Source organism: Ovis aries, chromosome 12 (genome assembly GCF_016772045.2).
Source record: "Ovis aries strain OAR_USU_Benz2616 breed Rambouillet chromosome 12, ARS-UI_Ramb_v3.0, whole genome shotgun sequence".
In the NCBI taxonomy this organism is placed as follows: Eukaryota; Metazoa; Chordata; class Mammalia; order Artiodactyla; family Bovidae; genus Ovis; species Ovis aries.
This window is the reverse complement of record NC_056065.1, coordinates 72,979,305-73,005,684: the sequence shown is the minus strand read 5'-3', so window position 1 is coordinate 73,005,684 and position 26,380 is coordinate 72,979,305. Positions and strand designations below refer to the sequence as shown.

The 26,380-nt window shown below is 49.4% G+C and overlaps 3 protein-coding genes across 14 annotated transcripts in view; 1 reads left to right on the top strand and 2 right to left on the bottom strand.

Annotated features, from left to right (window-relative positions):
- Positions 1-26,302, bottom strand: part of LAMB3 (laminin subunit beta 3) — a 191,557-nt gene extending 165,255 nt beyond the window's left edge. For all 4 annotated transcript variants that reach the window (XM_042229256.1, XM_042229257.1, XM_042229262.1 and 1 more), the window contains exon 1: positions 26,146-26,302. The gene's annotated coding sequence lies outside the window, so the exon portion shown is untranslated. The remainder of the gene's footprint in view (positions 1-26,145) is intronic.
- TRAF3IP3 (TRAF3 interacting protein 3) lies at positions 1,152-24,185 on the top strand. 6 transcript variants are annotated; one of them, XM_027975982.3, is made up of 16 exons: positions 1,152-1,330; positions 5,020-5,424; positions 7,396-7,543; positions 7,690-7,753; positions 8,014-8,038; positions 8,294-8,323; positions 8,416-8,511; positions 14,752-14,823; positions 17,032-17,172; positions 17,292-17,429; positions 18,571-18,706; positions 19,548-19,610; positions 21,105-21,164; positions 22,253-22,389; positions 23,211-23,324; positions 23,927-24,185. In XM_027975982.3, the coding sequence occupies exons 2-16, from the start codon at positions 5,080-5,082 to the stop codon at positions 24,017-24,019; spliced, it is 1,662 nt and encodes a 553-aa protein (XP_027831783.2). In that variant the 5' UTR covers positions 1,152-1,330; positions 5,020-5,079; the 3' UTR covers positions 24,020-24,185. The 6 variants fall into 6 exon arrangements, with proteins under 6 accessions (XP_027831783.2, XP_042085200.1, XP_042085202.1 ...); XM_042229266.2 differs by having other exon boundaries at positions 18,457-18,706; XM_042229268.2 differs by lacking the exon at positions 21,105-21,164.
- On the bottom strand, positions 19,921-26,302 carry C12H1orf74 (chromosome 12 C1orf74 homolog). 4 transcript variants are annotated; one of them, XM_060396745.1, is made up of 2 exons: positions 25,770-26,302; positions 19,921-25,282 (listed from the first exon to the last, which is right to left on the bottom strand). In XM_060396745.1, exon 2 carries the CDS (start codon positions 25,185-25,187, stop codon positions 24,396-24,398), a length of 792 nt encoding a protein of 263 aa, XP_060252728.1. In that variant the 5' UTR covers positions 25,188-25,282; positions 25,770-26,302; the 3' UTR covers positions 19,921-24,395. The 4 variants fall into 4 exon arrangements, with proteins under 4 accessions (XP_060252728.1, XP_060252729.1, XP_012043214.1 ...); XM_060396746.1 differs by having other exon boundaries at positions 25,774-26,302; XM_012187824.5 differs by having other exon boundaries at positions 26,062-26,302.
- Positions 26,303-26,380: the final 78 nt, after the last annotated feature.

The window sequence follows — 26,380 nt, the reverse complement described above, 5'->3', positions numbered from 1 at the left end:
TTTCCTGATTATTGCATTTGTAATAGTTCCCTTTTAAGGCACACAGACAAACTTCTTTCAGTTTTCCCCCAAATTTCCTAGTTCAGGGGACTAGGAAATTCTCATAAGATTCTGCCTGCTATTGCTCCCTTTATTCCCCAATCAATCAACCGTCATCTTTTCACCTTCCCCTACCCCCTGTCCCCGATCCCATTGCTTCAGAAAGGAGCAAATTCAGAGCTGGCCTCATTTCAAGAGTTCTGCAGAAATATCAGTACTTTAGAGGAGCAGAACCTCTCTATGATACCAGGATGGAGAAGAGGTAACGAAAGGGAAGAGAAAATCCTTACACAGAAAACTACCTGATACAGACAAAAACCTACACTGGGAACCTCTCTTGTGGATGAAAAAGATCTTTTTCCCCCTTTGTAGAAACTACAAGATTTGAATCCTTTTTTTAATCTAATTGGAGTATAATTGCTTCACAATGCTGCGTTGGTTTCTACTGTACTAAAACATGAGTCAGCTCTGTGTTTACACACATTCTCTCCCTCGAGGCTCCCTCCCCAACCCACGCCTCCATCCCACCCCTCTAGGTCATCACAGAGCACCAAGCTGAGCTCCCTCTGCTTTACAGCAGGCTCCCACTAGCTAGCTATTCTACATCTGGTAGTGTATATGTATCGGAGAAGGCAATGGCACCCCACTCCAGTACTCTTGCCTGGAGAATCCCAGGGACGGGGGAGCCTGGTGGGCTGCCATCTATGGGGTCGCACAGAGACAGACACGACTGAAGCGACTTAGCAGCAGCAGCAGCAGTGTATATATATATATATATATCAATCCCACTGTGTCAATTCGTCCCACGCTCTCCTTTCCACACTGTGTCCATTGGTTGTTCTTTATGTCTGTGTCTCTCTTCTAGCCCTGCAAGTTGCAAGGTTTGAATCTGACCCCGAGATTCATCTTTGTCTAATCCTGGAAAGGGAATTTTGATGTGAAACAGTCCGAGAGTTCAGACCAATCAAATAAGAAGAGAAAGGGCGGTTGGGGTGCCCACCGGTGGGAGGAGCTCCTGAGCTCGGCCCTGGAGGCCTCAAGGGTTTAGGGGCCCCTCCGATCGTGCCAGAGAGCAAGAGAGAGGAACTGGGGTGAGCAAGTGCTGTGGCTTTGTCTGTTTCCTGTTTCAGCAAGGCTGCTGTGCAAAAAGAAAGACAGTACCAGGAAGGGAAATGCTCAGGGGGCCCCGAGCCATGGATTGAGATCTTGCCCCTTTGGAGACCACAGCCGAGACCTGCCCAGGAGCTGGGATGCTTTCCTGAGCTGCTGGGGTTGGAGCCTGGGACCTCAGGTAACTGAGAAAGAGAAGGCTTCTGCATCCAGGTTGGGGACCTCCAACTCTGGGGTGGGGCGGAAGACGCTGTCTGCCAGCTTCCCTGGGCTGAATGGGGAGACCCTGTCCACTCCGGTGGTCTGAGTGTTTGATGTGGGGAACCAGGGAAGTGTCCCGTGTCGGTCTCCGGAGGCCCGGCTCCCAGCGTCCTCTGCTCCATCCATTGGATGAGATGAGCTGGGAGTCAGACGACTGAGGATGTAGGCTCCCAAGGACAGGCCGTACACTTAACAGCTCCCTCCCCACAGGGACCCTGTAGCACGCAGCTGCCTTCCCAGCGGCGTGGCTGCAGGCCCTTCGCTCCTAGCTCGCGCTGAGAGCTCTGGACTAGGAAGGTCTGACCATTCACTCACGCAGGAGGCCACTCATCACACACGCAGCCGGGAAGTAGGAGCCAAGACCGGGAAGGGCAGCGACAAAGCACTGTCCGGTGAGGGCAGCGCCCTGACCTCCACGGGGGCACCGAGGACAGCCCCCCCGGGCCAGTACCACCTCTTCCCAGAGCTCCAGCTGAGGCCTGTCAAGCTGCCAAGGGCTGCCTGGGCAGTGGCCCAGTGACCTCTCTTTGAACCACACGGGGAGCAGTTCCTTTTTCTCCCACAGCCCATCTCTGTCAGTCAGCCGTCCACATGGCTGCCTGTGTTTAGAGCCGATCAGAATAGTTGAGACCTGCCGGAAAGCTGGGATGATTCTACCCAGCTGTGCCACACCAAATCCCCCTGCTGTGAGAGTCTGGGGTCTGGGAGGGTCTCCTCCTTCCCTGAGGAGCCTTTTCTACTGCCACCCCCAGTTTGGGCAACAGGTGTCAACGTCTGCCCCCCAGGAAGTAAAGCAGGGCAGCCACGTGTTTCAACGAACCTGTGCAGGCAAAGCCTGTACGCTTATCTCCCCTCCCCAGCCCTCTGCTCTTCACAGCTGGAGGAGGCGGGAGTGTTCTCCCTGGCCTCCTCTACGAAGCCTGAGGGATCCCTGGAACCACACAGGGAGGGGATCTAGCACCCCATCTTTTAAAGGTGGGAGGCAGGCAGGCCGCACACCAGTTCTTCACTCTCTCCTTTGCCTTTCTGCCGGGCCTAACTGAGATGGTGACTGTTTGTAGACCACAAGGCAGCCCTTTCTCCCTGTAGCCCACACCCAGAAATCAGATGAACAGAGCAACAGTAAATATGGTCTCAACCCGGGACCAGCATCCCTTCCATGGGGTAAACAATACCCCCCAAAGAGGAGGACTGGGCATTCTGGGTCCTGGAGTGCTAGGTTACCTTGGAACCTCTGTCTTATAGCACTTCAATATCCAAGATCCGGAGGATGGGAGTAATAATAATGTTATTATAAAAAGCTAACATTTATTGTGTGTTATGTCCCTGACGCTTAGCATGCATTTTCTCTTTAAGCCTCATAACCTTAGGAGGCAGGTTCCCACTTTACAAATGAGGAGACAGAGAAACAAAGACAATCAATAGTTTTTTGAAAGCACGAGTGGTCGGCAGCAGGGCCAGGACAGGAGTCCACACAGTCTGAGCCCATGGCCAGGGGTCCTTGCTTCCCCTATCTACGGCAGAATAACCAGGGCCGATGGCCTGGGACACCACGAGCATAGCTTCTGACTATGGAGTTTACCTGCACATCCAGTCATTCTTAATGTAATAGGAATGGGCCTCTCAGATCCTTTCCTAAGCTTTAAATGGAGAAAGTGGTAGGTGGGACGTGAAGGGGACCCTGCAGAGTAGGAGCGAGGAGGAAAGCCTACAGAAAGGGGATAGGCACCCAGGGACAGGATGAGCGGACGGGCACTGACAACTTCACAGTTCTGCTGGGGTTCAGCGCTGCCTGAGACCAGAGGATGCCCCCTCCATGCCTGGAGAGTCAGGCACCGGAGAGCGGACAGGGCCTGACCACAAAAGACCCCCCCACTCAGGGTGTGAGCCTGCCCCACCCGTGACCCCCGAGAAGGAATGGCATGATCACAGAGAGAGAGCAAGAATCCTGCAGAGAGTTCCAGACTGAGCTGGGAGGCGCAGAGGCGTGCCAATGATAAGGGCAGAGAGGCTGCTACCTGTTGAGTCTGTCTGACCTATAGACAGACCCAAGGGGCCAGAGCCGGCAAACACCTGCAGGCTGAAGCTGAGACACCCTTCTCTGATCTATGATGCAGGAACTAGGTTCCTAAGGCAGTGGGGAGTGAGGCCGTGGATGGACAGAAGCAGCAGCTGTAAGGGGAAGTCCCTCTCCCTTCATGAGTTTCTGGGCTGACTTCGGGGACCAGTGGAGACAGGGACCAGAATTTCCAGGGCTCAGAATCCAGCTCAGCCAAAGTGAAAGTCGCTCAGTCACGTCCAGCTCTTTGCGACCTGATAAGACTATGCAGTCCATGAAATTAATTCTTCAGGCCACAATACTGGAGTGGGTAGCCATTTTCTTCTCCAGGGGGATCTTTCCAAACCAGGGATCGAACCCAGGTCTCCCGCACCGCAGGTGGGTTCTTTACCAGCTGAGCCACCAGGGAAGCCCTGAGTCCAGCCCAATTTAGCCAAGCTGCCCGAGGGTTCTGGGAGAACAGACAAAGTGGCACAAGGTAGGCAAGGGAGAGCAGGAAAGAGACAGCAGGGCACAGGGCAGGAAGGAGGGGCGAGGGCTGGGGGTGACGTGAGCAAGCAGATAAGGTGTGAAGGCACAGCAAGTGTGGCCTCTACACCAAGCCCCGTTCCCTAGGCACTTCTGGTTACTGTTTGCTTGTTTACTTCTGTTTCATTTTTGAAACACAGCCTTATTTAGGTATAACCCACGTGGTTGCAGAAGACACAATCTCTGGACTAAGGAAAGCAGGCATGCCGCCACACTTAGCCCTAACAGGGAGGGGATTCCAGAAAGCAAAGGGACCCTCTGCTTCAAGAGGTACGGAGCTGAAAGCTCTGAAATGGCTTTTGGCCAGTAACGGACAGGTGCCCAGCCGATACTGATTTGGGTTGATCTGAACCTGAGAATCAGAGCTCAGTTTATTGGGCCAGGAGTGGAATGTCAAGGGACCGATGTCAGGACCCCACGCCTGGAGGCAATAGTGCAGGGTTTCCCTCCTAAACCATGCCCAGAGCTAGGCTTGAGAGCCAGCTGCTAAAGGCGCTGCTCAAGGCTGCACCTTGCAGGGTCTGGCTGTCTGTCCAGGGCTCGAGAAAAGTCACTCGCCTATTAGTACTTTAGTAACTAGGCCAAGAGAGCATAAAGATGCTGGCCTTCCTTTTAGACTGGGGAAGAGGGAGCCAATTTAACTGCTTCTCTAGAAGTTCCTGGAAAAGGCACACGTCCGCATCCGCCATCCAAAGGGCTATAGGCTTTTGGTGATTTTTATCAATTATTTCTCATGTTCCCCTAACTTGGAGGCAGGCTGAGATGTTTGGTCAAGGAAGAAGTGGCAGCCAGAGGAATCTCGCCACTTTACAGAAGGGGAGGCACAGGCCAGAGAAGAGCAGAGATTAGTCGAGAGACTGGACCCAGAAGTCCCGAATCCCCGCGTGACATGATCCCCGCCTCAGTTTTCAACCCACATGTATGGGACACGGTGCTATTTCTGCCCCCTCATCTAGAGAGGTGGTCATTTTTCTGCCCATCTCCTGACCCCTCCCCTTTGCCTCCCTCTTGGCACTGGGCAGACCCGGGCAGCTATTCCAGGAACTGGAAGCCAAGCAACAACAGGTGCTCGGGAGGTCATCATGATCGGCCCAGACCCCAGGCCTGCCCCTGGCTTGGCCCGGTGGGCTGAGAGCTACGAGGCTAAGAGCGAGCGCCGGCAGGAGACCCGTGAGAGCCGCCGCTGCCGCCCCAACGTGACCACTTGCCGCCTGGCGGGGAAGGCCCCGAGGACCCAGCAAAGGGAACAGCTCCGGAGAGCACGCCAGCAGCAGTTTTTCAGACGGAGGAACCTGGAGGTGGAGGAGAAAGGCGAGGCACAGAGCCCGCCAGCCAGGGAGCCAGGCCCCTCCAGGAGGACAGGCCAGGCCACTGACCTCAAGGAGCCCTTGTCTTGGGCCAACAGGATCTCTTCCCCCAGACAGCAGGTGGGCCATGTTGAGGGACACACTGCTCTGGAGCGGGTGGGCTGCAGGAGCAAGGCAGCAGCCTTGCTGCCTTGGGTGGGCTCAAGGTCACTGAAAACTGATTTAAATGAAGCCCCTCCTTCCTCAGTCATCATAGAGTCTCCCTTAACTTGTTCTCATGTTTTTCTTCTTGTGGATTTTTTTTGGGGGGGGGGGGCGCAGGATAAGAGGGGTTTGTTCACCTACTTTTTATTGTTGTCGTTTTGCACTTGCCTTTCAGGAAAGAGAAAAATAATTTCACAGCTAATTCCTAGTATTCATTCCAATTCAGTCTATCTAGATATATCCTCTACAGCAGTCATTCATCCTCGTTCAACAAACATTCACTCCGTGCTTATTGTAGGCCAGGGACACAAGCCAGATCTTCTTAATGTCCTGCTGGAATCACACACACACACACACACACACACACACACAGACACACAGACACACACACACACACACACACACTTCTTATCTCCATTCTTCTATAAGGCGGCTGTATCACCCACCTTCTCTCGGGCCATCCCAATTCTACTAACTTCACTCACCTAAGGCCATGTCCGGTCCAGGAAACCTTAGCTGCCCTAGCTTCTTCAGGCCACCTCTGCTCTCTGTGGTCCTTATGAGGCTATAAATCCTTGAAGACTGTGTAACTCTTATAGGGCCCATCAGTCTGGCCTGGGAAGGAACACTGTTGACCAAAAAATCTAGGGTATGTTGAAATGAGCTCAGCTAGCAAACCATCTGTGTCTTCCTATCCATACTGTGAGCACGTGGACAGTGGGGACAGGTCCTCTAACGTCCCTGAAGTGCCTGATATTGTCCCGTCCCCAGAGTAGTTGTTCTATCAGGCTTTCTTAGCCAGCGCATCTGTTATCCAACACAGGAGGTGCTGTTCAGAAAAAGGATCCTCGAGTCCAACTGTAAAAGAAAACCAGTGGTGTACTTTCTAAGGCAAGAAGGTTTCTGAATCTTTCATGGAAAAAAAAAATAATAATTTTAAGGAGAAAAAAAAAAAAAAAAAAACACAGTTCCCTAAAGAACTCCTCCTGAACCTGTCATTATGTAAGATTAATTGAGACTTAATCTGCATGATTAGCTACCACAGGCATTCCTTAGCCTTTTCGTGTTACATTATAAAGACAGAATTTCTTAGACTTTAGTTTTCGTTTGTAAGAAGAAAATATGTGAGGCTAACTGTGGCGACTGCTACACACTCCTCCCTGTTGCTGGCCTACTTTCTCCTCAGCCATCTTCCAGCTGGCGATGAGAGGAAGGCGGTCCTCTTCCCTGAGAGGAAGGCAGTCCCCTCTAGCATATGGAAGGCACCCTGGTGACCATCTACTCCGCACTCATCGCCACACAGACAGGAGCCTGAGACCAAGGAAAGGCAGGACCTGACCCCGGTCCCCCTCACTCCCTCCTCAGACCAGTTCTCTTTTCACAGTGTCATGCTGGGGGCTTTGTAAGGGGCTGGGATCATGGTTTTGAGAGAAAGTAACAGGAGACCCGGTGGCTCAGCTGGTAAAGAATCCGCCTGCAGTGCGGGAGACCTGGGTTCAATCCCTAGGTTGGGAAGACCCCCTGGAGAAGGACATGGCTACCCACTCCACTATTCTTGCCTGGAGAATCCCATGGACTGAGGAGTCCATGGTGTCCCAAAGAGTCAGACAGGACCGAGTGACTAGGCCTTTATGCTTTTAACTGGAGACCAGCCCCGCTCCCCATCTGCCTGGGCTGAGGAGGAGCTGATCCCACCAGCCAGGACCAGTGAGGGCAGGAGCAAGGGGAAGCTTGGGGCTGTGAAGGATAGGATGGGTTCCTTTCCTTTGGTGTTCTGGACCCGAAACTTAATCACTGGCTCACCTTTCTGCAGTCAGCCGGAGAACCCTGCTCTAAGACGCTCTCTCTAGGCTCGCAGCAACACCCCCCTCCCCACTTGCTTTCCAGGTGTCAGGGACCAGTTCTGAGGTCTTTGCAACCCAACACCATCCTCCTTCAGGCGCCTGGAGGGATCCAGCTGGCCACCACCCCACCCAGGCTAGTGGCCTTCCACCACAGGCCTCTCCCATCAAGAAGGCACCCAAACACCACCGTGGTAAGAGCCTCCCACCCTCACTGGGGCCTGCAGAGAATCCTGCCACAGCTGTCTCAGCTCGCTGGCAGTGAAGAGTCCCTACACCTCCCCACTTCCCTCACTGCCTCTCCCAGGCCTCCTGAATCATCTCATCCCCTCCCTCTCAGGCACTCAGACAAAGGCAGGAGAAACACAGTCAACAATCAAGAATGATGCCAGTCAGCAAACCAAGTGAGTACCTTTCATGTTCCTGGCCCCAGCTCCCCCAAAGCCCATCCATTCCTCTCTTCTAAGCTTTCACTTGAATACCCTCCCCCAGAATTTTGTGGAGTGGAACACAAGGAACTTTCACATCCACCTTAATTAAGAAAAAGGAGGGCCTTCCCACCCTATTGGCTCTCCAGAAGAGATGACAGAAGGAATCTACACCCTGCCTCCTGACACGCCTGTTTCTTTAATCCACTGCCATTTTTGTTTTTCTTCTCTTCCAGTTATGGAGTTGCAGTTCTAGATAAGGTAAGGAAATCCTCATGGTGGAGGTGTAGAACCACATGGCATCTAATCTTCTTCAAGGTCCAGAATTCATTGGTAAACTTAGCTGGGATGGCTGGGGCATCCTCTCCCTGGATGAGCACAGACAAGGAAGCCTGGAGGGACCCTGAGTCCAGGAAGAAAATTCACTTAGCACAAGCCAATCCTGGCTCAGATTCCATGTTCTAGGATTTCGGGAAAGCCACAGTCTTCTTAAACACCCTTTTTCTTTCTCTCTAGGAAATCATCCAGCTTTCTGAGTACCTCAAAGTAAGTAGCATGAACTTTCCCCTTAGCTCCTCCATCTGTCTGCTCACGTCTCCTCCAGGTTAATTTTAACCCACTTGCATTTTGCCCCTCAGGAGGCCCTACAAAGGGAGCTGATTCTAAAACAGAAAATGGTGATTCTCCAAGACCTACTGTCTACCTTGATTCAGGCCTCTGATAGCACTTGGAAGGTAAGGGAAACCTTTGTTTGAACAAAGCTCAGGGGCTTCTGTATGTGTCCATCTCGTTCTTCTTTCCATACCATTGCAGCAAGAGAAGGAGCTTTCTTACTACGGAAGATGCCGAAGGTAGGGTTAGACATCCAACATGTCACAGTAGATATATGGGAGAGCTTGGCTGAATCCAGGGTCGTCAGCTGAGGACCATGCTGCCACTCACCCAGGGAAGACCCAGAATCAAAAAAAGGCCCTCCTTTTTTTAATTTGTTGGAAGAAACAAAAGATGGTCTCAATACAGTTCCTGTTACTGACTGTGGTAAATATCAACTGTTTTTGTATGGAATTCATATCAATATTAACTTCAGCCACCATGTACCTACTTCTCGCCCCAGACATGAATGTGAAAGCAGGAAGGGACCTAGCGATTATCTAGTCTAATTTTCTCATTTTGCCCATGAGGAAACTGTCAGGGAAGTCAGGTGACTTGCTAAAGTCACAGTGCTAGTCAGAGGCAGAACTGGAACTAAATTGAGACCTCCTGATTTTAGTTCATTCATTCAACAAATATCCACAGATCACGTTCCCTGCACTGAGCACTGGAAATAATGAGATTAATCAGACAGGGTTCCTGCTTTTAGAAAGCTTGTGGCTTTCTCAGGGAGACAGATGCCTAAACAGTGAAGAGATATGAGAAAGAAAAAAAGCGCTTTCAGGATATGGTAGAATACAAGGGGAGAACCAGGGAAGTACTTACAGTTATATTTCAAGGCATTGACTATCCATATTGTATTTTCTAGGCAAATGTGACAACAAGAACTATATTCTGGTCAGGGGATACAGCACAGGCAAAGAACCAGAGGCATGATATAGTCGCCAGCTTTTTATTATCAGGACACCTTTATATTCTTTAAAAAAGTATTAATATCCAGGGGCTTCCCTGGTGGTCCACTGGTTAAGACTCTGCACTTCCAGTGAAAAAGGGTACAGTTTCAAAGCCTGGTTGGGGAGCTAAGACACCACATGTAGCATTATTATTAAAAAATAATATTAAAATCCAAAGAATTTTTTCATTTACCATTTAGAAGTGAAAACAGGAATTTTAAAATATGCACTAAGTTTAAAATAACAGTAGACAGACTACATGGGAACTTAAATTATAGACTGTTTGGAAAATATTTTTAAATAGTGAGAGAAGTAGCACTGCTTTATACTTATGCGAGTATTTTTAATGTCCGAACAGAGGACAGCTAGACTCCCATGTTTGCATCTGCATTCAATCTGTTGTTAATACATTGTTTTGTTGAAATATATGAGGAAAATCTAACCTTACACAGAAACACAGTTGGAAAAGGGAAGACCTTGCAGATCCTGGATTCCCGGGGGTCCTTGGACTCCACACTGAAATTCCTAGACTGCAGTGTTCAAGCAGTTTGATGCCACCAGAGCAGAAAGCCACAGGTGTACAGATAGAACACACAGGCCTCACAGGCCTCTGTGAGCATCTGATCGTCCACACAGATGGTGTGCTTAGAAAGCCAGCCCACCCGGGACAGGCAGGCGTGGGACAAAACTGCGAAGCCTGCAGTGACGTCAGAGACCTCCAAGGCTCAGCCAGCCCTCTTCCCGTCGGTCACTGTACCTGACTTTGGGTGTCTGTATTCAGGGCTCCTGCTGCTTAAGGAAGTGGTTTTCGTAGCAGAGTAGTTCCCTGAGACAGACAGCTGTGCATGCCAGGTGCTTTCCGGGGCTGAACTAAACTGAGACTGTCTCATTCGTTTATTCAACAGACGTCTGATAAGTCCTGACTATGTGCTGGGTTGGGTGCGGCAGGCACAAAAGGCAGTAGATTTCCCACAGCAGCCAGGAAGAGAAAGACAAGTCATAAATAAACCTAACTGCCGCGTGCGCAAGCTGTAACAGCACTTTCTACCAAGGGACCCAGACAGAAGAGAAGGGAGCGATTCCTCTGCCTGTGGAGGAACAGGGTAGGCTTCAGAGGCAAGGGGCCACTTCAGTTGCGTCTAGGACTGAGGACTTTACCGCGACAGACTGAAAGTCGCTCACTCACGTCCGACTCTGCGATCCCATGGACTACACAGTCCATGGAATTCTCCAGGCTACAGTACTGGAGTGGGAAGCCGTTCCTTTCTCCAGGGGATCTTCCCAACCCAGAGATCGAACCCAGGTCTCCTGCATTGCAGGCCAATTCTTTACCGGCTGAGCCACGAGGGAAGCCCAACAAAGACAGAAGCAGGAATGATGAAGGGGGAGAGAAAGCAGAAAGGATAAGGGTGCTTACGATAAAGCAATCTAAATGACTACAGGCCTGGGAGTAACAGAGCGTGGGGCAGGGCCAAGGGTGATGGAAATGAAGGGATTGTGTCAGAGAAGCTTCAGAGAGAGGACTTCTCTAGTATTACGGCTCTTAAATATTTTCTGCTGAATAGGGTATGTCGAACTTAAATAGTCATGGATTCCCTTTTAAAGGACAAGTGTGTGTGTGTGTATCATGAGAATGCATGACACCCCAGTCTGAGAAACACTGCTGCGGGCAGTAAGCAGGGTAGCAATGGGCGGCGCTCACCTCAGGTCTGAAGTCCTACACTTAGCAATGTCCGCCCCATCCTGAGAAGGAGCTTGTCCAGTAGCTGTGGAGCTGTGCTCGCTTAGCAGCATATGTACCAGGGACTTCCCCTGCAGGTCCGGTGGTTAAGACTTTGTGCTGCTAAGGCAGGGGGGTGAGGGTTCGATCCCTGATCAGGGAAGCAAGACCCCACACGGCCAATAAATAAATAAGTAACACAGCCGCTGAACTGAGTTGAAAGCGATGGATCAGCTCTGCGTTTTAAATGGTTCTCTGACAACAGCGAGCACTCGGGCTCCGAGGGGGTGCAGGGGTGGGGAAAGCTCTCCTAATATCCCAGGTAGGATACAACCAGAGCTTGGGGGCAGGGAAGATTTACTGAGAGACATTTCCCAGGCAGACTCGGAAAGCAGTTTCTGCTCCACTCCACACTCCAACAGCAGGGGAGGGTGCAGGGGTTCCTCCAGGGCTGTGGCTTACTCCCTTCCTCCTTCCTCCCCAACTAATACTCACTCTTCTTGTCTTCTTCCTCTTCACCAACCCTCAGCTTCCTGTTTTTAAGAAAAATCACCTCAGATTTTCAGTTAATTGCTCTTGCTTCCCCCCAAACAATTCACCCCCTTTCTTCAGCAGAAAGTCTCAGACTGCAGTACTGGGAAAAAGTAACGAGAAGCGTGTGGCCAGAACAGGGTCTCTGACATTCAGCTACATTCAGGCCTTCGTTTCCATTTGGCCTCCCTAATTTAAATGCCCAGCTTCACAGGTAGCTCCCTGCAAACTGTTAGAACACTAGGGACCAGCTCCCTCTAGTGCCTCCAGCCTCCAAGCTGACGCTGGGCCTTTTGGATGCGACAGGCCCTGGGGCACTGCAGCGACTCCTGAGCTGGGTCCAAGCTTCAAAGCAGAAATGGTTCGGGCGGTAGAGAAAGCGAGCCCACAGTATTAGGCAATACAGGCCCAGAGCAGGGCACACTTGGGTTTTTAGTTCTGCAAACTGAAACTGAGATCTTCAGATGACAGTGCAGCGGGGGATTGGCCCTAAGCAACCTCTGCTAGAACACAGAGACGAGAAGTGGGCTGGTGCTTCTGCGGTGAGGTGGTGGTATTTCTGGAGAGCAGGTCAGAGGCAGGGGAAGCCAAGCAGAAGCAGCAGGAGCTGAAGCCCGCAGACCGGCACCCAGGTGCGTATGGCCTCCACCTCATTCCCTTTTACACCCGGGGCTACTCTGCTCTCTGAAACCCAGGTTCCTGGGATGCAAAGCCCACAGTTGGCCTGTAAAAAGTGCTTTTCCCCCATACTGTTACCACTGGGCTTCATACAGGGAAACCTAGGGCTCAGATCAGGAAATTGCACACCCCATCTGCAACAACTTGGCTGCAACTTTCCTGCCTGGCTTGGGGAGTCGAGGAAGGCAGAGCTGAGGGCCAGAGATGTGTTCAAACCTCAGACTTGGGTGGCCCTCCATCCCCACCAAAGAAGCTAGCCTGAATTGTCTTCTATTGCAACGTGAATGGAAAAGTAATCTGGGGTGCGGCTAACATACAAACGCAGCTGGAAGAGGCAAAAATATTGGATTAAAACCATACTAAGGAAGGAGAAAGGAGCTACCCAGAAAGAGTAGGAGCCTGGGGGAAATGTAAGAATATCACCAAGGACTTGTTTTCTTCCCAAACTATTGCAAGATAAACCTTCAAGCTCAGTGGGTTTGACTGCATTCTGCATAGTAAGAGTTTGTTGCTCAGTCACTCAGTCGTGTCTGACTCTTTGCGATCCCACGGACTGCAGCACACCAGGCTTCCCTGTCCTTCACTGTCTCTCAGAGTTTGCACAAACTCATGTCCACTGGGTAGAGAAAAACAGTCTGACAACCTGAAGTGTGGAGAAGGAGCTGGGGTGCCGAGTGGAGGGAGTCGATTTCAGGACCCTCGGATTAACAATGAACAGGCCACTGAGGGGAGTGACTTTTCCTAGTCCCTCCAAAGCCAGGAACAGTGGAAGTCTTTGTCCATCTCTTTTATTGGTCCCAAAGCCCTGTGGTTTATTGTAGATGCCAAATCCCTGACTCTCAGCTCTCACACGAGACGTTTCGAAAAACATTAATAGCAAAAGGCAGTTTGAAAAATTATTTTTGGCAAAGCCTTCTTGCTTTTGCAAGACCCAGCTGAGGAATACAGGAAGCAAAAAGGCGGTGGTGGGGCGGGGGTGGGTGGGGGGGTCGCCCCTTGGCTCCCTAGGTTAGAGGAATCAGCCAAAAGATCAAAACAGGAGCTGTGAGATACCACTTCCTGCCCCTCCCCCACAGGTGCCCTGAAACTCGCTGAGGGGACAGACCACAGAACAGTCTCCTCTGGCAAGTAACAGACCAAAAATGGTCCAAGAGCGGGAAATGGCCAAGCTGCACGGCTGAGGGGCCCTGGCGACTCAGGCCTGAGGAGAAATGCAATTTCTAGACCTCACAAGTGTCCCACCGGGCCTGGCTGGAACAGCCCAGGGAAAGGCTATGAATTGGCATCCACAGCATGCCCCCTCCTCCACACACACACACAGACACACACAGCCCAGGGAAAGGCTATGAATTGGCATCCACGCACGCGTACAAAACCTGCCTTAACACCCTTTCTCCCTTTCCTGCTTTCTTAAAAGAATTTCTCATCTTCAGGGGTGTGGCTGTGGGTATGTGCGTGTGTGCATGTGTGCATGTGTGTGTGTCCAGGAGAGGACAGTATTCACTTGCTAGGGCTGGTGTGTGTGGGGGGTATGTGTGGGGTGTGTGTGTGTGTGTGTGTGTGTGGCCAGGATAGGACAGTATTCACTTGCTAGGGCTGCTATAACAAAATGTCACAGGCTGGGTGGCTTCACCAACAAGAATATGTTTCCACAGTCCTGGAGGCTGCCAGTGCTAGATTAAGCTATTGACAGGGCAGATTTCTTCCGAGGCCTCCCCTTGGCCTGCAGATGGCCATCTTCTCCCCGTGTCCTAACGTGGCCTGCCCTCTGTGCATCCTGAGGTTCGAATCTCCTCTTTTTCTGAGGACACCAGTCATACTGGATATGGGCCCACCCTAATGACCTCATTTTACCTGAATTACCTCTTTAAGGACCTTGTCTGCAAGTACAGTCACCTTCTGAGGTACTGGGGGTTAGGATGTCAACATATGAATGCTGGGGGGGGGGGGGTGGACAGGGGCGCACAATTCAGACCATGTCGGGGGTAAGGGAGGGAATGCATGTCCCCCGCGGGAGGAGAGACCCCTTTAGTCTCACTGGCCTTCAGAAGTAAAGGACAATGCACTAGACGGAGAGGAGGTGAGGAGTAGAGGTGCCTAGACAGACGGGGAGAGAGGTGATGAGGGAAGGAAAGGGGAGCTTAGCAGCTTTCCTTCAAACAGGCCCCTGCAATGATACCCTCAGCCATGTGATAGAAAACCTTGAGGTACACAGGTGACTTTGGGGAGCAGTCTGATCCTTCCTTCACCTATTCCAGAGAAAGAGGAAAAGATGCTCTTCTTTCCAAACATCCCTTGCCATCTTTCCCCCTCCCCACCTCCTAAAGGAGCTCAGTTCCACAAACACTGTTTACTATAGGCAGTAGGCTGGGAATACACAGCAAAAGTCTCTGCATGCTATATTTTGGCCCAAACTCACTAACTCATTCCACTTGTTCCAGGGCCAGCTTAATGAAGACAAATTAAAGGGCAAACTGAGATCCTTAGAAAACCAACTGTATGCCTGTACCCAGGTAAGCATTCCGGAGGGCGCCTCTAGCCCAGGAATCTGAAATTAAGGGAGACAGTGCTTGAACCTCAAGCCTACTCTAGAAACGTCACCTGCTAGAGATTAATGCACACATCCTATTCACCCAGTTCTGGCCTTTACCATTTTCACTTTGGTCTCCAATTCACTCTCTCTTCCTCTCCCTTTTTCCTGCTGTCCTTCCCTTTGCACCCTGGGAAAGGAAGCCCAGCACCAGCCCAGCCAGCTCCAGGGAAACCTTGAGAATACCTGGAAAAGCAGGAAGAGGCCCTTGGTAAAGATTCAGCTTATCTGGGCAGCACTCCACAGGCCCTAACTTTAGAAGAGATGAATTAGATATTACAGTGAAGTCTCGCAAAATGATTTTCATCCCATGGGCAACTTCTATCTAGCACCAATCCCTGGGAGCAAGCAAAAGACTGAGACTCCTGGCTTTCTGTGGCATTGTTATCCACTTCCAGTAATCTCTCGATTGCCCTGCTCTTGGATTATAGGAGATAGAAAAAAATAAATCAGTTTTCACACTCAAGAAATGATAGATTTCTGACAGGTTAAGAGAATGAGGTGGACTAAATAGACTGCTCCCACTTGATGTTTGGAAAATAAGGTGGCCGTGTAGTTAGAATTTTTCAGGGGAACAGCTTTTCTAGTCTATAGGTTTGCTGATTCACTGCTTTCATTTTTGCAGCATGACCTACTTTGTCAGACTCTTAACTAAATAATGCCAAACAAGCTCGTAAGAAACTGACATACAATCCAGGATGCCAGTCTACTCATGTTCAATGGGGAATAACGCTGGCCAGTGACCAGCACGGTTAAGCCCAATAACCTGGACATAGGATCTCAATCAATAACTTCTGTATCTGGCTTCTAGTGACAATTCCAAGAAAAGACCCACTCAATATTTAAATCCAGTGGAAATGATTTCATAATGAACTCTAAATTTGCATTATCTAGACTATCTCTTACCCAGTTGGGTAAGCCAGAATCAACAGTAATAGCTTCTGGCTTTCCCAAAATCATAGGGCATAAAAATGAAAACCATGGGAAGGGCAAGTGAATCTGCAAAGCTGCTCTGGTGTCTTTTTGATCTTGAAGCCAGGAGAAATTTTTAAAATGCTAGGGTATTAATGTTTAAAATTTGAGATTACTGAAGATTGTTCAGATCACTGAGGCTATAAAAACAATTTTATTTTTTAAAAAATGCTCCCTGCCTCAAAGGAGTTTACAATCCCTTAAAAGAAGCAAATAAGTCAATGGATTAGAAATATAGATACTATGTGAACACCAATAAAACTACCTAACCCATAAAGAGTTGGGGGATAGACCTGGTTAGCCAAATTTATCAGAATTTTTACGATTCTTGGGCTGAATCTTGCATAAGCAGAAGTTAACCAGGTGGAAAGGGTGGGTCAGGATACTCTAAGTAGAAGCTTTATGGGCAAAAGCAAAGGCTGAGAAGCACAGTGCTTAGGGGACCTACAAGCAGTCCAGCTTGGTTGGAGCAGCATGGAATGAAAGTCTCGGCTTATAAGTAAGAGCCATGCCAAGGAGTTTGAACTTGAACTTTAGAACACTGGAAACCAATGAGATTGAAGCAGGTTGTGACATGATCAGGTAGAAGTTGTAGAAAGAAACCTCTAGCTGCAGGACTGAAAAGAGTTTAAAGGGAGGCAAGACTTGAAGATAGGGAGACTATATAACCCATATAATAGTATTACTAGAGTCTGAACTAAGGAGGTGGCAGTCGATAGAGGATACAGGCACGAGCTGTTAGAGAGGCTGACTTGACAAAGCTTGATAACCAACTGATTCCTTGGAGAAGGTGAGAGAGAAATCAAGGATGACTCCCTGCTTTCGGGTTTGGGGGACTGGGTAGATGATGCTGCTGCCCACCGAGATAGGAGCAGGTTCAGAAAGATGATTTCCTCTGGGAAACGCTGGATGTCAAGTGCCTGTGGAAGGCCCCGGGGAGAATGCTCAGTGTGCCTGGGGCAGCTTATCATCCCCACTCACTTCTCACATCACCTGAGGGACTCTCCCTGCCCGCCTCCAGCTTGGAAGGCAGTCCACCAGATTACTGACATCTCTGCCTTGTGGGCAAGGACCGATTTCTTTTCACTTCTGCATCCCTGCTCAGGGCTTGGAACACATTAGCTCCATGTGTCTTTGTTGAATTGCATCCAATTTACAGAAATACTCCCCTTGGGGAATGAAAAAGGTGCTATTAGAGATGGAAGACCAGAAAAACAGCTATGAGCAGAAGGCCAAGGAATCACTGCAGAAGGTGCTGGAGGAGAAAATGAGTGCAGAACAGCAACTGCAGAGCACACAGGTGTGGGGATGCCCCGTGGTCCTTGGGGCTGGGAGCCTGGGGCGGTCGGGCCGCAAGGGAGCAGTGGCACGACTCCCTGGAACCCCCGACGCACCTCCCTCTCCTCTGGTCTCCCTCAGCGGTCCCTGGCTCTAGCCGAGCAGAAGTGTGAACAGTGGAAGAGCCAGTATGAGGCTCTGAAGGAGGACTGGAAGACCCTGGGCACTCAGCACAGAGAGCTAGAGAGCCAGCTCCATGTGCTTCAGTCCAAACTGCAGGTACCAGGCCCTGGGGGCAGGGAGCAGGGGAGGGAAGGCAGGATTTAGGGGAGGGAGGTGTCAATAGCAGTGACAAGAGAAGATTCTGCTCAGCTGGGAGCCCCAAATCTGGGTTTAGCGAGGATGTCTACACTGCTCATGCAAACCACCTAAGTGTTCATTGGAATGACAGCATCCAAATGCAAAGGGCTGGACTGGAATATTCCTCAGCCTACTGCCACACCCCAACCCACTCTCTGCACCCCATCCCAGGAGGGCATCCAGTTCAGAAATGCCCGCTGTTGGCACAGAACAAAAGTCACCAGTTTACTTACAGGTTGAGTATCAACTCACACATCTTGCCAATGTGTTTTTTAAGCCATTATAGTGGATTCTTGGATCCTCAAGGGTTTCACCATTTCCAATCTGTGTTACCTTGGAGAAGTTAACTAACCACCTAAGCCTCGGTTTCCTCATCTGTAAAATGAGGATAATAATAGTATTCTATCATAGGACTGTTCTGAGGATTAAGTGAGGTAATCCATGCAAAGCACTTAGCACAATGCCTTGCACATATAAGCCCTCAATAAACATTAGCTGTTGTTTTTCATCAATTTTCCTTAGTTGGATTGGAATTCTGAGGACCCACCTTTACTGAAGCACGGATCTAGGCAACCTATCAAAGCGACAACAAGTAAATCGTCTGATCACAGGAGAGAACCTCACTGGCCACTGCCTTCGCTGTTCTCTTCCTCAAATCACCTACAAGGAAACTCTCACGAAGTCCGTTTCCTTTTCAGCCTTAATTCTTTGTGAAAAATGAGCCTACCCACTCCGCCTTGAAAAAATCGATAGCGTGAGAATGAGAAGTAAAGACAAAGTGAAGTTGTCTAGAAAAGCGATGATTCGGTATTCCTGAATGTGGGCATTTATCCAAAGGAATCCCTTGTGAATATCAAAAATCTCATCCCTTATTGGTTGTTAAGCATGAGGAATAGAGCACACTGAAGAATTTTAAAACTCTTCCTATTTTTTCCACTTCCCTCAGACTCCGTCTCTGTTACTCTACAATCTCCCCAGTTTTCTTCCTCCTTGGGATCTGCCCGCTGCCTCCACCCTAGCTAGCGCTGACCTGCCTGTCTGCCCCTCCTCCTCCCACCAGGGAGCAGACAGCAGAGACTCACAGATGAACCAGGCCCTACGACTTCTGGAGAGTGAGCACCAAGAGCTGCAGGCCAGGATTGAATGCCTGCAGGAGGACAGAGACCTGTGCAGCTCGGACACCCAGCACCTACAAGGTACCCATCCCCCTGGAGGCTTTGGAGGCCTCTGGGGGCCCAGAAGAAGGGGGCTTGGCTGGAAAAGGATCAGTCTTTCATTTGTTTGTTTGGTTGACTTGGTGATTTCATTTTACTCTGAGAAAAAGGCAGGGTTGTTTTAATCATCCAAGACCAAGACAGAAAAGATCCAGCCTATCCGTCTAAGCCAGAGCACAGTTACTCCCATAGCAGTCACGTGCCAAGACGGCATTCCTAATTTAAAGGGAAAGGTCAGCAAAAACACCAAGCATAGAAGTTTCCCAGTCAACGGCCCCTGTCAGCTGAGAGGGGACCAAATTACCCACACATGCTGCTGTGCTGTGCTGGGTTACTCATTCGTATCTGAGTCTTTTGCAACCCCATGGACTATGGCCCACCAGGCTCCTCTGTCCATGGGATTCTCCAGGCAAGAATACTGCAGCAGGGCAGAGGGGCTGGAAAAGAATACTGGAGCAGGTTGCTGTTTCCTACTCCGGTATTGTTCCGAACAATACTAGGAATGTTCCTGACCAGAGATCGAGTTGGCATCTCTTGTATCTCCTGCACTGACAGGCAGATTCTCTACCAATGGGCCACTTAGAAAACCCTATATACACAAACAACCCGTAACTCAGCCCACTGTCAATCCAGATGAAATCCACGGCAGCAGGGTTCTGGTTTACCTCTTCAGAACTGGGACAAGCAGAAGAAAGAGCAACTTCCACTTGACACTGGTCAGAGGCCATGGGCTAAACAGCATCTGTTACTAATTTCCAGCCTCAGGGGTGAGCTCTTTAGGTCTTAGGTTCTTCTATTTTGGTTTGTTTTGTTTGATTCTCAGATCAACTAAAGAGGTCAGAGGAGGAGAAACTCGCCCTGGTGACCAAAGTACAGCAGCTGCAGAGTAAGTCCCTTTCCAGATTCTCAAAGTAGCGCAGGTGGCTTTTTGGCATTCCTGGGGCTCCTGCCCCACAAAAGGCATCCAGAGAAGCGACGGGAAGCCCAGTCCTTGGCATATCCTCTACCTCTGCTTGTCCAGACCCTCTTCCTGGGCAGTGAGGTCACAGACAGTTCTTCCCAAGTTCCACATTAGCCTCTGGCATTTTTCGTTTGTTTCTACTTTTCTCCTCCTTGCCCACAACCACCACCTGCATTTCCCCCAGAATTGCAGATTTCAGAGTTTTCTAAGGTCCTTCTTATTTTATATATTCTAATTTATTATGTACATTTGTCACACAGACCTCTGCCACTGGGAATGGTTCAGAAAATAAGCTCAGTCTGCTTCCCAATTACATGTCGAGGCCAAAGAGGAAAAGGGGTGTTTCCAAAGAAAAGCTGGCAATTTCTGAAAAGCCAGAGAACCTGAAACAATGCACAGCTCTGCTGGTTGCCTCCCACCTTAACCTCTGACACCCCCGACAGAGAAGTTTCATGCAGAGAGCAATGAGTATAAGAAGAGCCAGGCAGCCTCAGGGGTCAGGGAGGGAGGACACCAGCAAAAGCTGGGCTCCCACACAGTCGGGGCTGAATGGGCAAGTCACTTCAAAATCATGCCTTTATTTATTCAGCGCTTATTTACTGAGCCCCTACCAAGTCCCAGGCACAGAGACACACTCTGAGGATACGGTAATGAACAGAACTGGCATGGTTTCCTCCCTAACGAAGCTTACATTCTAAACAAACACTACAGTGCGGTATGGAGTTTCTATGGACAAACAGGTGTCAGGTATTAACAACTGCTATAGAGGAAAACGCACAGCAGGTTAAAGAGAAACAGTTGCTATTTCACACAGGGTCAACTGGGAATGTCCTTCTTCTACGGTAACATTTACACAGAGATTTAAAGGTACATGGTAGGAAGAGATATAAGGAGGGTGTGTTCGTAACAAAGCACCACAAGCTGGGTGACTTAAAGAACAGACATTGGTTTTCTCATAGCTCCAGAGGCTGGAAGTCTCAGATCAAGGAAGCGGGCAGGGTTGGTTTCTTCTGAGGGCTCTGGGGGAAGGATCCATTCTAGACTGCTTTCCTTGGCTTGGAGAAGGAAATGGCCTTCTTCTCCATCCAAGAAGATGGAAATGGACACCTTCTCCATCTCTTCACGTCTTCCATCCATCCGCATCTGTGTCCAAATTTCCCCTTCTTGTAAGGACACTAGTCAATATTAAAATAGGACTCTAATGTCCTATTTTAACTTGATTAAAAGAACCTATCTCCAAATAGGGTCACATTCTGAAGTACTGGAAATCAGGGTTTCAACATAAGAATTTGGGGTGGGGGGGAGTGACACAATTCAACTACAGATGGGAACAGAATAATTAAGGTCTCAGCAAAGTTCTAAGAAGACACTCTGCAGTAAATGCGCTAGCACAGACAAGTTCCTTGTGTTTTCCAACAGGTCTGCTTCAGAATCAATCCTTACAGCTTCAAAAACAGCAGAAACTCTTAATAAAGAAAGGTCAGCAAACTTCTTTCCACAAATTCTAAGATATTGCTCTTTCCTTGCCCTCCTAGAGGCAGAGGGATGGACTATATGACCCTGTGTCGGGGACTCTTAGGTCAGGGAGCTAAAGGAGCACTTTAAGGACTGACTCCTCATTGGCTCTGAGAACACTTTAGCTAGTTAACCTCCTATCCTGAGAGGTATATAAACTATGGAAAGGATTTCTATTCCCTCTGAAAACATACATCTGTACTGAACATTTCAATAAATTGATTCTGAACTCAGGATTTTATGTCAATTTTTACCCTTGACTTTCCAAACCAGATCCAACTCCCCAGGTAGAAACTATGGTCACATACAACAGTCACCTCACTCTCAGCCCTCAAGTCTGCTGCCTCAGCTTTCTGCGAACTCACCAAACATCTGGAGAGGGCGAAAGCTCCTCCCTTACTCCCTGCATGTGGCCATTTGTTTTCTCATCACAATCACTGGGTAAAACATAAAGCAGGAAGCATTATGCCCACATAGGATGGGTAAGAAAATGAAGGTAAACGAAGGTAGTTGGTCGTACAAATTAAGGCTACAGCTATGACAACAATCCAGAATTTCTGACTCCCAGTCCAGGGCTCTCTTCACCAAGATGCAGACTGCCAAGGGGCTGAACAACCAGCTTTAACTACATGAAGATGAATTCTAGGCTATGATTGCCATTCTCACCATTTTGAAACAAGGACAGAAGGAAAATGAAGTTATACTGGAGCATCCAGCAAACCCACCAGACTAAAAGATGTGACATGCAACCAAAGAAACGAAATAAGCATTGTCTAAAAGTATCTGGCATTACGCAGGACTAACGATGCAGAGAAAAGATACCAACCTTGCCCTCCAGGGGCTCCAATTCCAGCTCTCTGTCCAGGCTGAGCATGATCCCAATGAGAGTTCTTTAAAAATCAGAGCACTGCCAGCCACGCAGCGTGGCCAGCGACAGGCTCTTCCTTGTTCCCCCAGTCCTCTTCCCTCTCCCCAGAAGGTTCTCTCGGTGTCAGGACCCTTCCTCAGAGGTGTGGGCCTCACTGTCATTGAGAATCTGGCTGCTTTTTTAGATCAGGCTTTGCCTGTGAGGAGCCCAAAGCCCTCCCATAACGAAGTGGAGCCGGAAGGTCCAGGGAAGGAGCAAGACTTGGATTTCAGAGACGAGCTCCAGAAGAAAACTCTGCAGCTTCTGGCCAAGGAAAAGGAGGTGAGGTGGTGACCTCAGACAGGAGGGACTCATCCTCCAGTAACAGGGAAACTGCTGGAAGTCAGTCAGACAGCAGGTATTTCAGAGCTGAAGTTGTGACTAGATGCCTGTAGGTATTCCTTTGCCTGTATAAAAACATCTTCACTTTCAGCTTGTCAATCTTTTCCTTCTTTATACCAATCTTTATTCGAAGTTTTACTAAAGAGGTACTTTTCAGAAAGTCAACCTAAACTCAAAACACATTTAATAAAACACATTAACTCCTCAAACTCTGTTGTACAATGAGTATCTTAAAACTTTATACAGGGTTTTAGTTTTGTTTTAGTTTAGTTTTAGTTTTGTCTTTTAAATAACAAAACTCTTCCTACCTACATACTCACAAAATACATATGTCCGGAAGTATTCACACGCAACTCGTTCCCCTCAAAAGAGGCCTGCACTAAGATCACTTCCAGGTCATCTGTGCCGTAGGAACTTCCCTTTTGTGTGTTCCTATTTAGAAAGCACTTGCACAACTATCACACACAACCATCACGTGTACTTACACGTATAGTACATAATATAATACGCATTATATATGACATATATAATATGCATTAATGTAAAATATGCATTTAAATGAACACATTATGGATAAGCTAGCCAAGACTGTCGAAAGCCAAACTGAAAGCTCTGACAAAGGCTGGGACGGGAGGATGGCGGTGAAAATGACCAATGACTGACAAGGTAGCTTACACAGGGCCTTCTCCTCTACCGGGGCTCTGTCCCCGCCAGAACTGTGGTGATGACCTTGTGTGACACTGTGGTGTTCTCCCCCACAGTGCAGAGAACTGCATTCGGAACTAGACAACCTCAGTGACGAGTACCTCTCCTGCCTGCGTAAGCTGCAGCACTGTCGAGAAGAGCTCAGTCAGAGCCAAAAGCCGCCCCCCAGAGTAAGAGTCTAACCTCCCACAGAGCCCGAGATGATGGCGGGATGCTCCCTCCCTCCCCCAAACCTTGCCCGTAAAATTGCCCAGCCCCTGCCAACATCTGACCGGCCTGCTCCGTTCAGCTTGGTTTACACTGTACTGACAGTATAGCAACCATGAATAGAAACACTGGCTCATGCCTCCAAGGCCAATTTTCATGGAACTCTTGAGCCTGAAGGGAAAAACTTACTACTCGCTAAAGTATGAAATGGTGTACTTTCAGTCTATTTTGAGCGCAGTGGCGAGAACAGAGTGAAGAAAGCAAGAGGAACATAAACAGAGAATAATATAATTTTGCTCAATTATTCTCCACTTTTGACTTCTATCAGTTTTTAAGTACCTGGCCCCTGCTGGCTGTGGTTTGCTGGTGCACTGACCTTTGGTAAAGTGATTTTATCCCAAGAGAGGTGGCAAAGTGACAGACAGTGGTATAAAAAGCTTTCTCTCCTCCACCAACCCAAGGTTTCCTACTGGGCTAGAAGGGGAAGGAGGAAGATTATTTTCAACTGTATCTTCTCTGACCAACCCATGTCCTCTTTCTCTTTTCTCCCCCTCCCTCCTCACAGAGACAATGCGGCCAATGGCTCCTGATGCTGATGGCGCTGATTGCTATAGCGGTGGCAGTGATGCTGGCCAATAAGGACAGCTTGATGCTCTAACTGGTGACAGCTGCCCTGGGTGAAAATCAGGAACAAGGAACTCAAAAAAAAAAAACCCCAAGAACTCAGGTTTGGGTACTTTAAGGTCTGGGTTTTCCCAACACAACTAAGATTTTTGACTATTTTTTTAACCTGCTGTAAAAATAAACAAATAAATTTCACCTGATGGTCTGTCCCGAAGAACTCTGTTTATTCCTGAAGCATCCCGGTCTACTCTCCCTAGTACAGTTCAGCACAGAAATGATAAATGGATTACAGTATTCTTCCCTAGTGTTCTCGAGATACTCGCAATTGGCACTTGAAATGATTCCTATTTGCCATCCCTGACCTACAGCTGATCATTTACCAAGCACCTTCCACACGGGAAAAGTTAAAGTCAGAGGGCCACGGCTGGCAGTGTGACTACCTCAGAAGAGATGCTGAGGTCAGCAAAGTCATTTTGAGTCCTACATCGAGTTCTAAGGTCCTTCTCCCAAGTATTTAAAATGTCCCTCAAGGACAGGAACAGGCTCTCTGGCACACTAAAGGAATACAGCAAGACTGGTGGTTGACAGCACAGCCATGAGATCCGGGCAGTGAACACTCGTAGTGGAGTCTGGGCTAAACAGTTGTCCTCTACTTGGTTCTCGTGAAAAGTATAGGGGACAGGATAGCCCAGGAGGATCCCAAACACAGTACAGAGATTCCAGGCCAAGGAACAAAGCCTGCTGCAGGAGACTGCCAGGGATCGGTCCCTCTGCAACCCCTGCAAATGTGTGATGATCTCCGCCACGAGGGCCTTCAAGTCCTGAAGCTGGTCCAGGGAGCAGACGGAAGGGTAAGGCTGAGAGCCAGAAACATCCACAAAGGCTATACTACCAAGCAGCACCTGCTCCAAATGTCGACGCACATGCTCAGGATGGACAATCAGGCTGTTCTCTGCAATCTCAAGGACGTGAAGCCCCTCAGTCGGGAAACCCAGGCCCCGCAGCTTCTCCAGGTAGCTCTGGATTTTGGCTGCCCCTGCAGAGCTGCAATCGTACAGCAGAGCTGGCTTCAGTCCCCTGGCCACAGCCAGCACCTCTGCAGCGAGATGAAGACAGACGGCTCTGGGAGGGCCCCGTCTCTTTCCCATGCCCAGGGTCTGCTGAGCAGCTGCCACCAGCAGCTGAGGACTTGGTGTTGACATGAGATCTGGTAGCGACAGTAAGCAGGGCCTTCTTAACTAGTCACAGTTCCCTCCCCTCGGCTGCTTCTCTGACCTCCAGACACTTGAAGAAGGGCCTAAAAACAAAGCAGGGGATTATTAACACCAGCCAGTGACACGGCAGGAAACCTGCCAACAGCTTTTCCTTAAGTCTTAGAGCATCTTCCAGAGGTCATTTTCCCCTCTGCTTTGGAATGCTAACCCCGCCCAGACAAGACAGGGTCACCAGTGCTACTTGATTTACTCGTTGACTTGAGTCTCCATCAGTCCCAAATTCCTGCGTCTTTCTGGCCTATCGTTAGATTTATATTGTAACTGCTGTCCATCATAAGTTTGACTTGCTGTAATTTTACTTTCTCTGCTTCAAACTTAAGGGAGCTTGGGGCAGGGAAGAGAGAGAGCAGATTTGTGAAAAATTCTGAGCATTTCACCCAAAACTGCCTTCTGAGGAAAGCTCTGGGTTTCAAAGGCACTCTTTTTCATTTCCAACTCCTCCTTCTCTTCCAGCCAAGAACAGCTGTAAGAAAAGCAATCTAATTAAACACACACTAGAATGTGGCCTACCAACCATCTCGCTGCGTGCCTGCTCCGTCCGGTCCGACTCTTTTGACCCCACGGACTGTAGCCTGCCAGGTTCCTCTGTGCTTGGGATTCTCCTAACAAGAACACTGGAGTGGCTTGCCCTGCCCTCCTCCAGGCATTGGCAGCCAACTGGGAAGCCACCAAGCATCTCACCGAGACATAAAAGTAAACAAATGAAACCAGCTAGAATTGCAAGAAGGTTGTAATTTAACTTCTGACGGTCCCGCCTTCCCCTACTAATGGACATTTTCGGACTCCGGGACGATGGGCTCACCTCAACCCCCACGCCGTTTCGTGAATATAGCATCCTGACTTGTTAAATGAGGCAGAGTTGTCTCTCACACATACTGATACCTACGTTCTTCTACTTCCGCTGCAGGCTCGCGGGCTCAGGAACTCCTTCCAGTTTCCTGCCCCTTGGCAGGAAGGCCGTGAGGCCCGAGCCCTCACCAGCAACAAAACTGGAAATTCTTCTCAGCATGTGTTTGTCCTTCACTGCCTCGGGGGCCCAAGTCGGCGAAGTCGGCCTATTGCGCATGCCCGACACAACCCTAGCTCCGCCCCCTTCCCTGACGTCACCCAGTCGGCTCCCG

Bases quoted from the DNA above. Each gene is read 5' to 3' on its own strand.
- TRAF3IP3 (XM_042229266.2), top strand. From the start codon at position 5,080: ATGATCGGCCCAGACCCCAGGCCTGCCCCTGGCTTGGCCCGGTGGGCT. The intron at 7,754-8,013 runs GTGAGTACCTTT...CTTCTCTTCCAG, and splicing joins GATGCCAGTCAGCAAACCAA to TTATGGAGTTGCAGTTCTAG. The intron at 8,324-8,415 runs GTAAGTAGCATG...TTTGCCCCTCAG, and splicing joins AGCTTTCTGAGTACCTCAAA to GAGGCCCTACAAAGGGAGCT.
- C12H1orf74 (XM_060396745.1), bottom strand. From the start codon at position 25,187: ATGTCAACACCAAGTCCTCAGCTGCTGGTGGCAGCTGCTCAGCAGACC.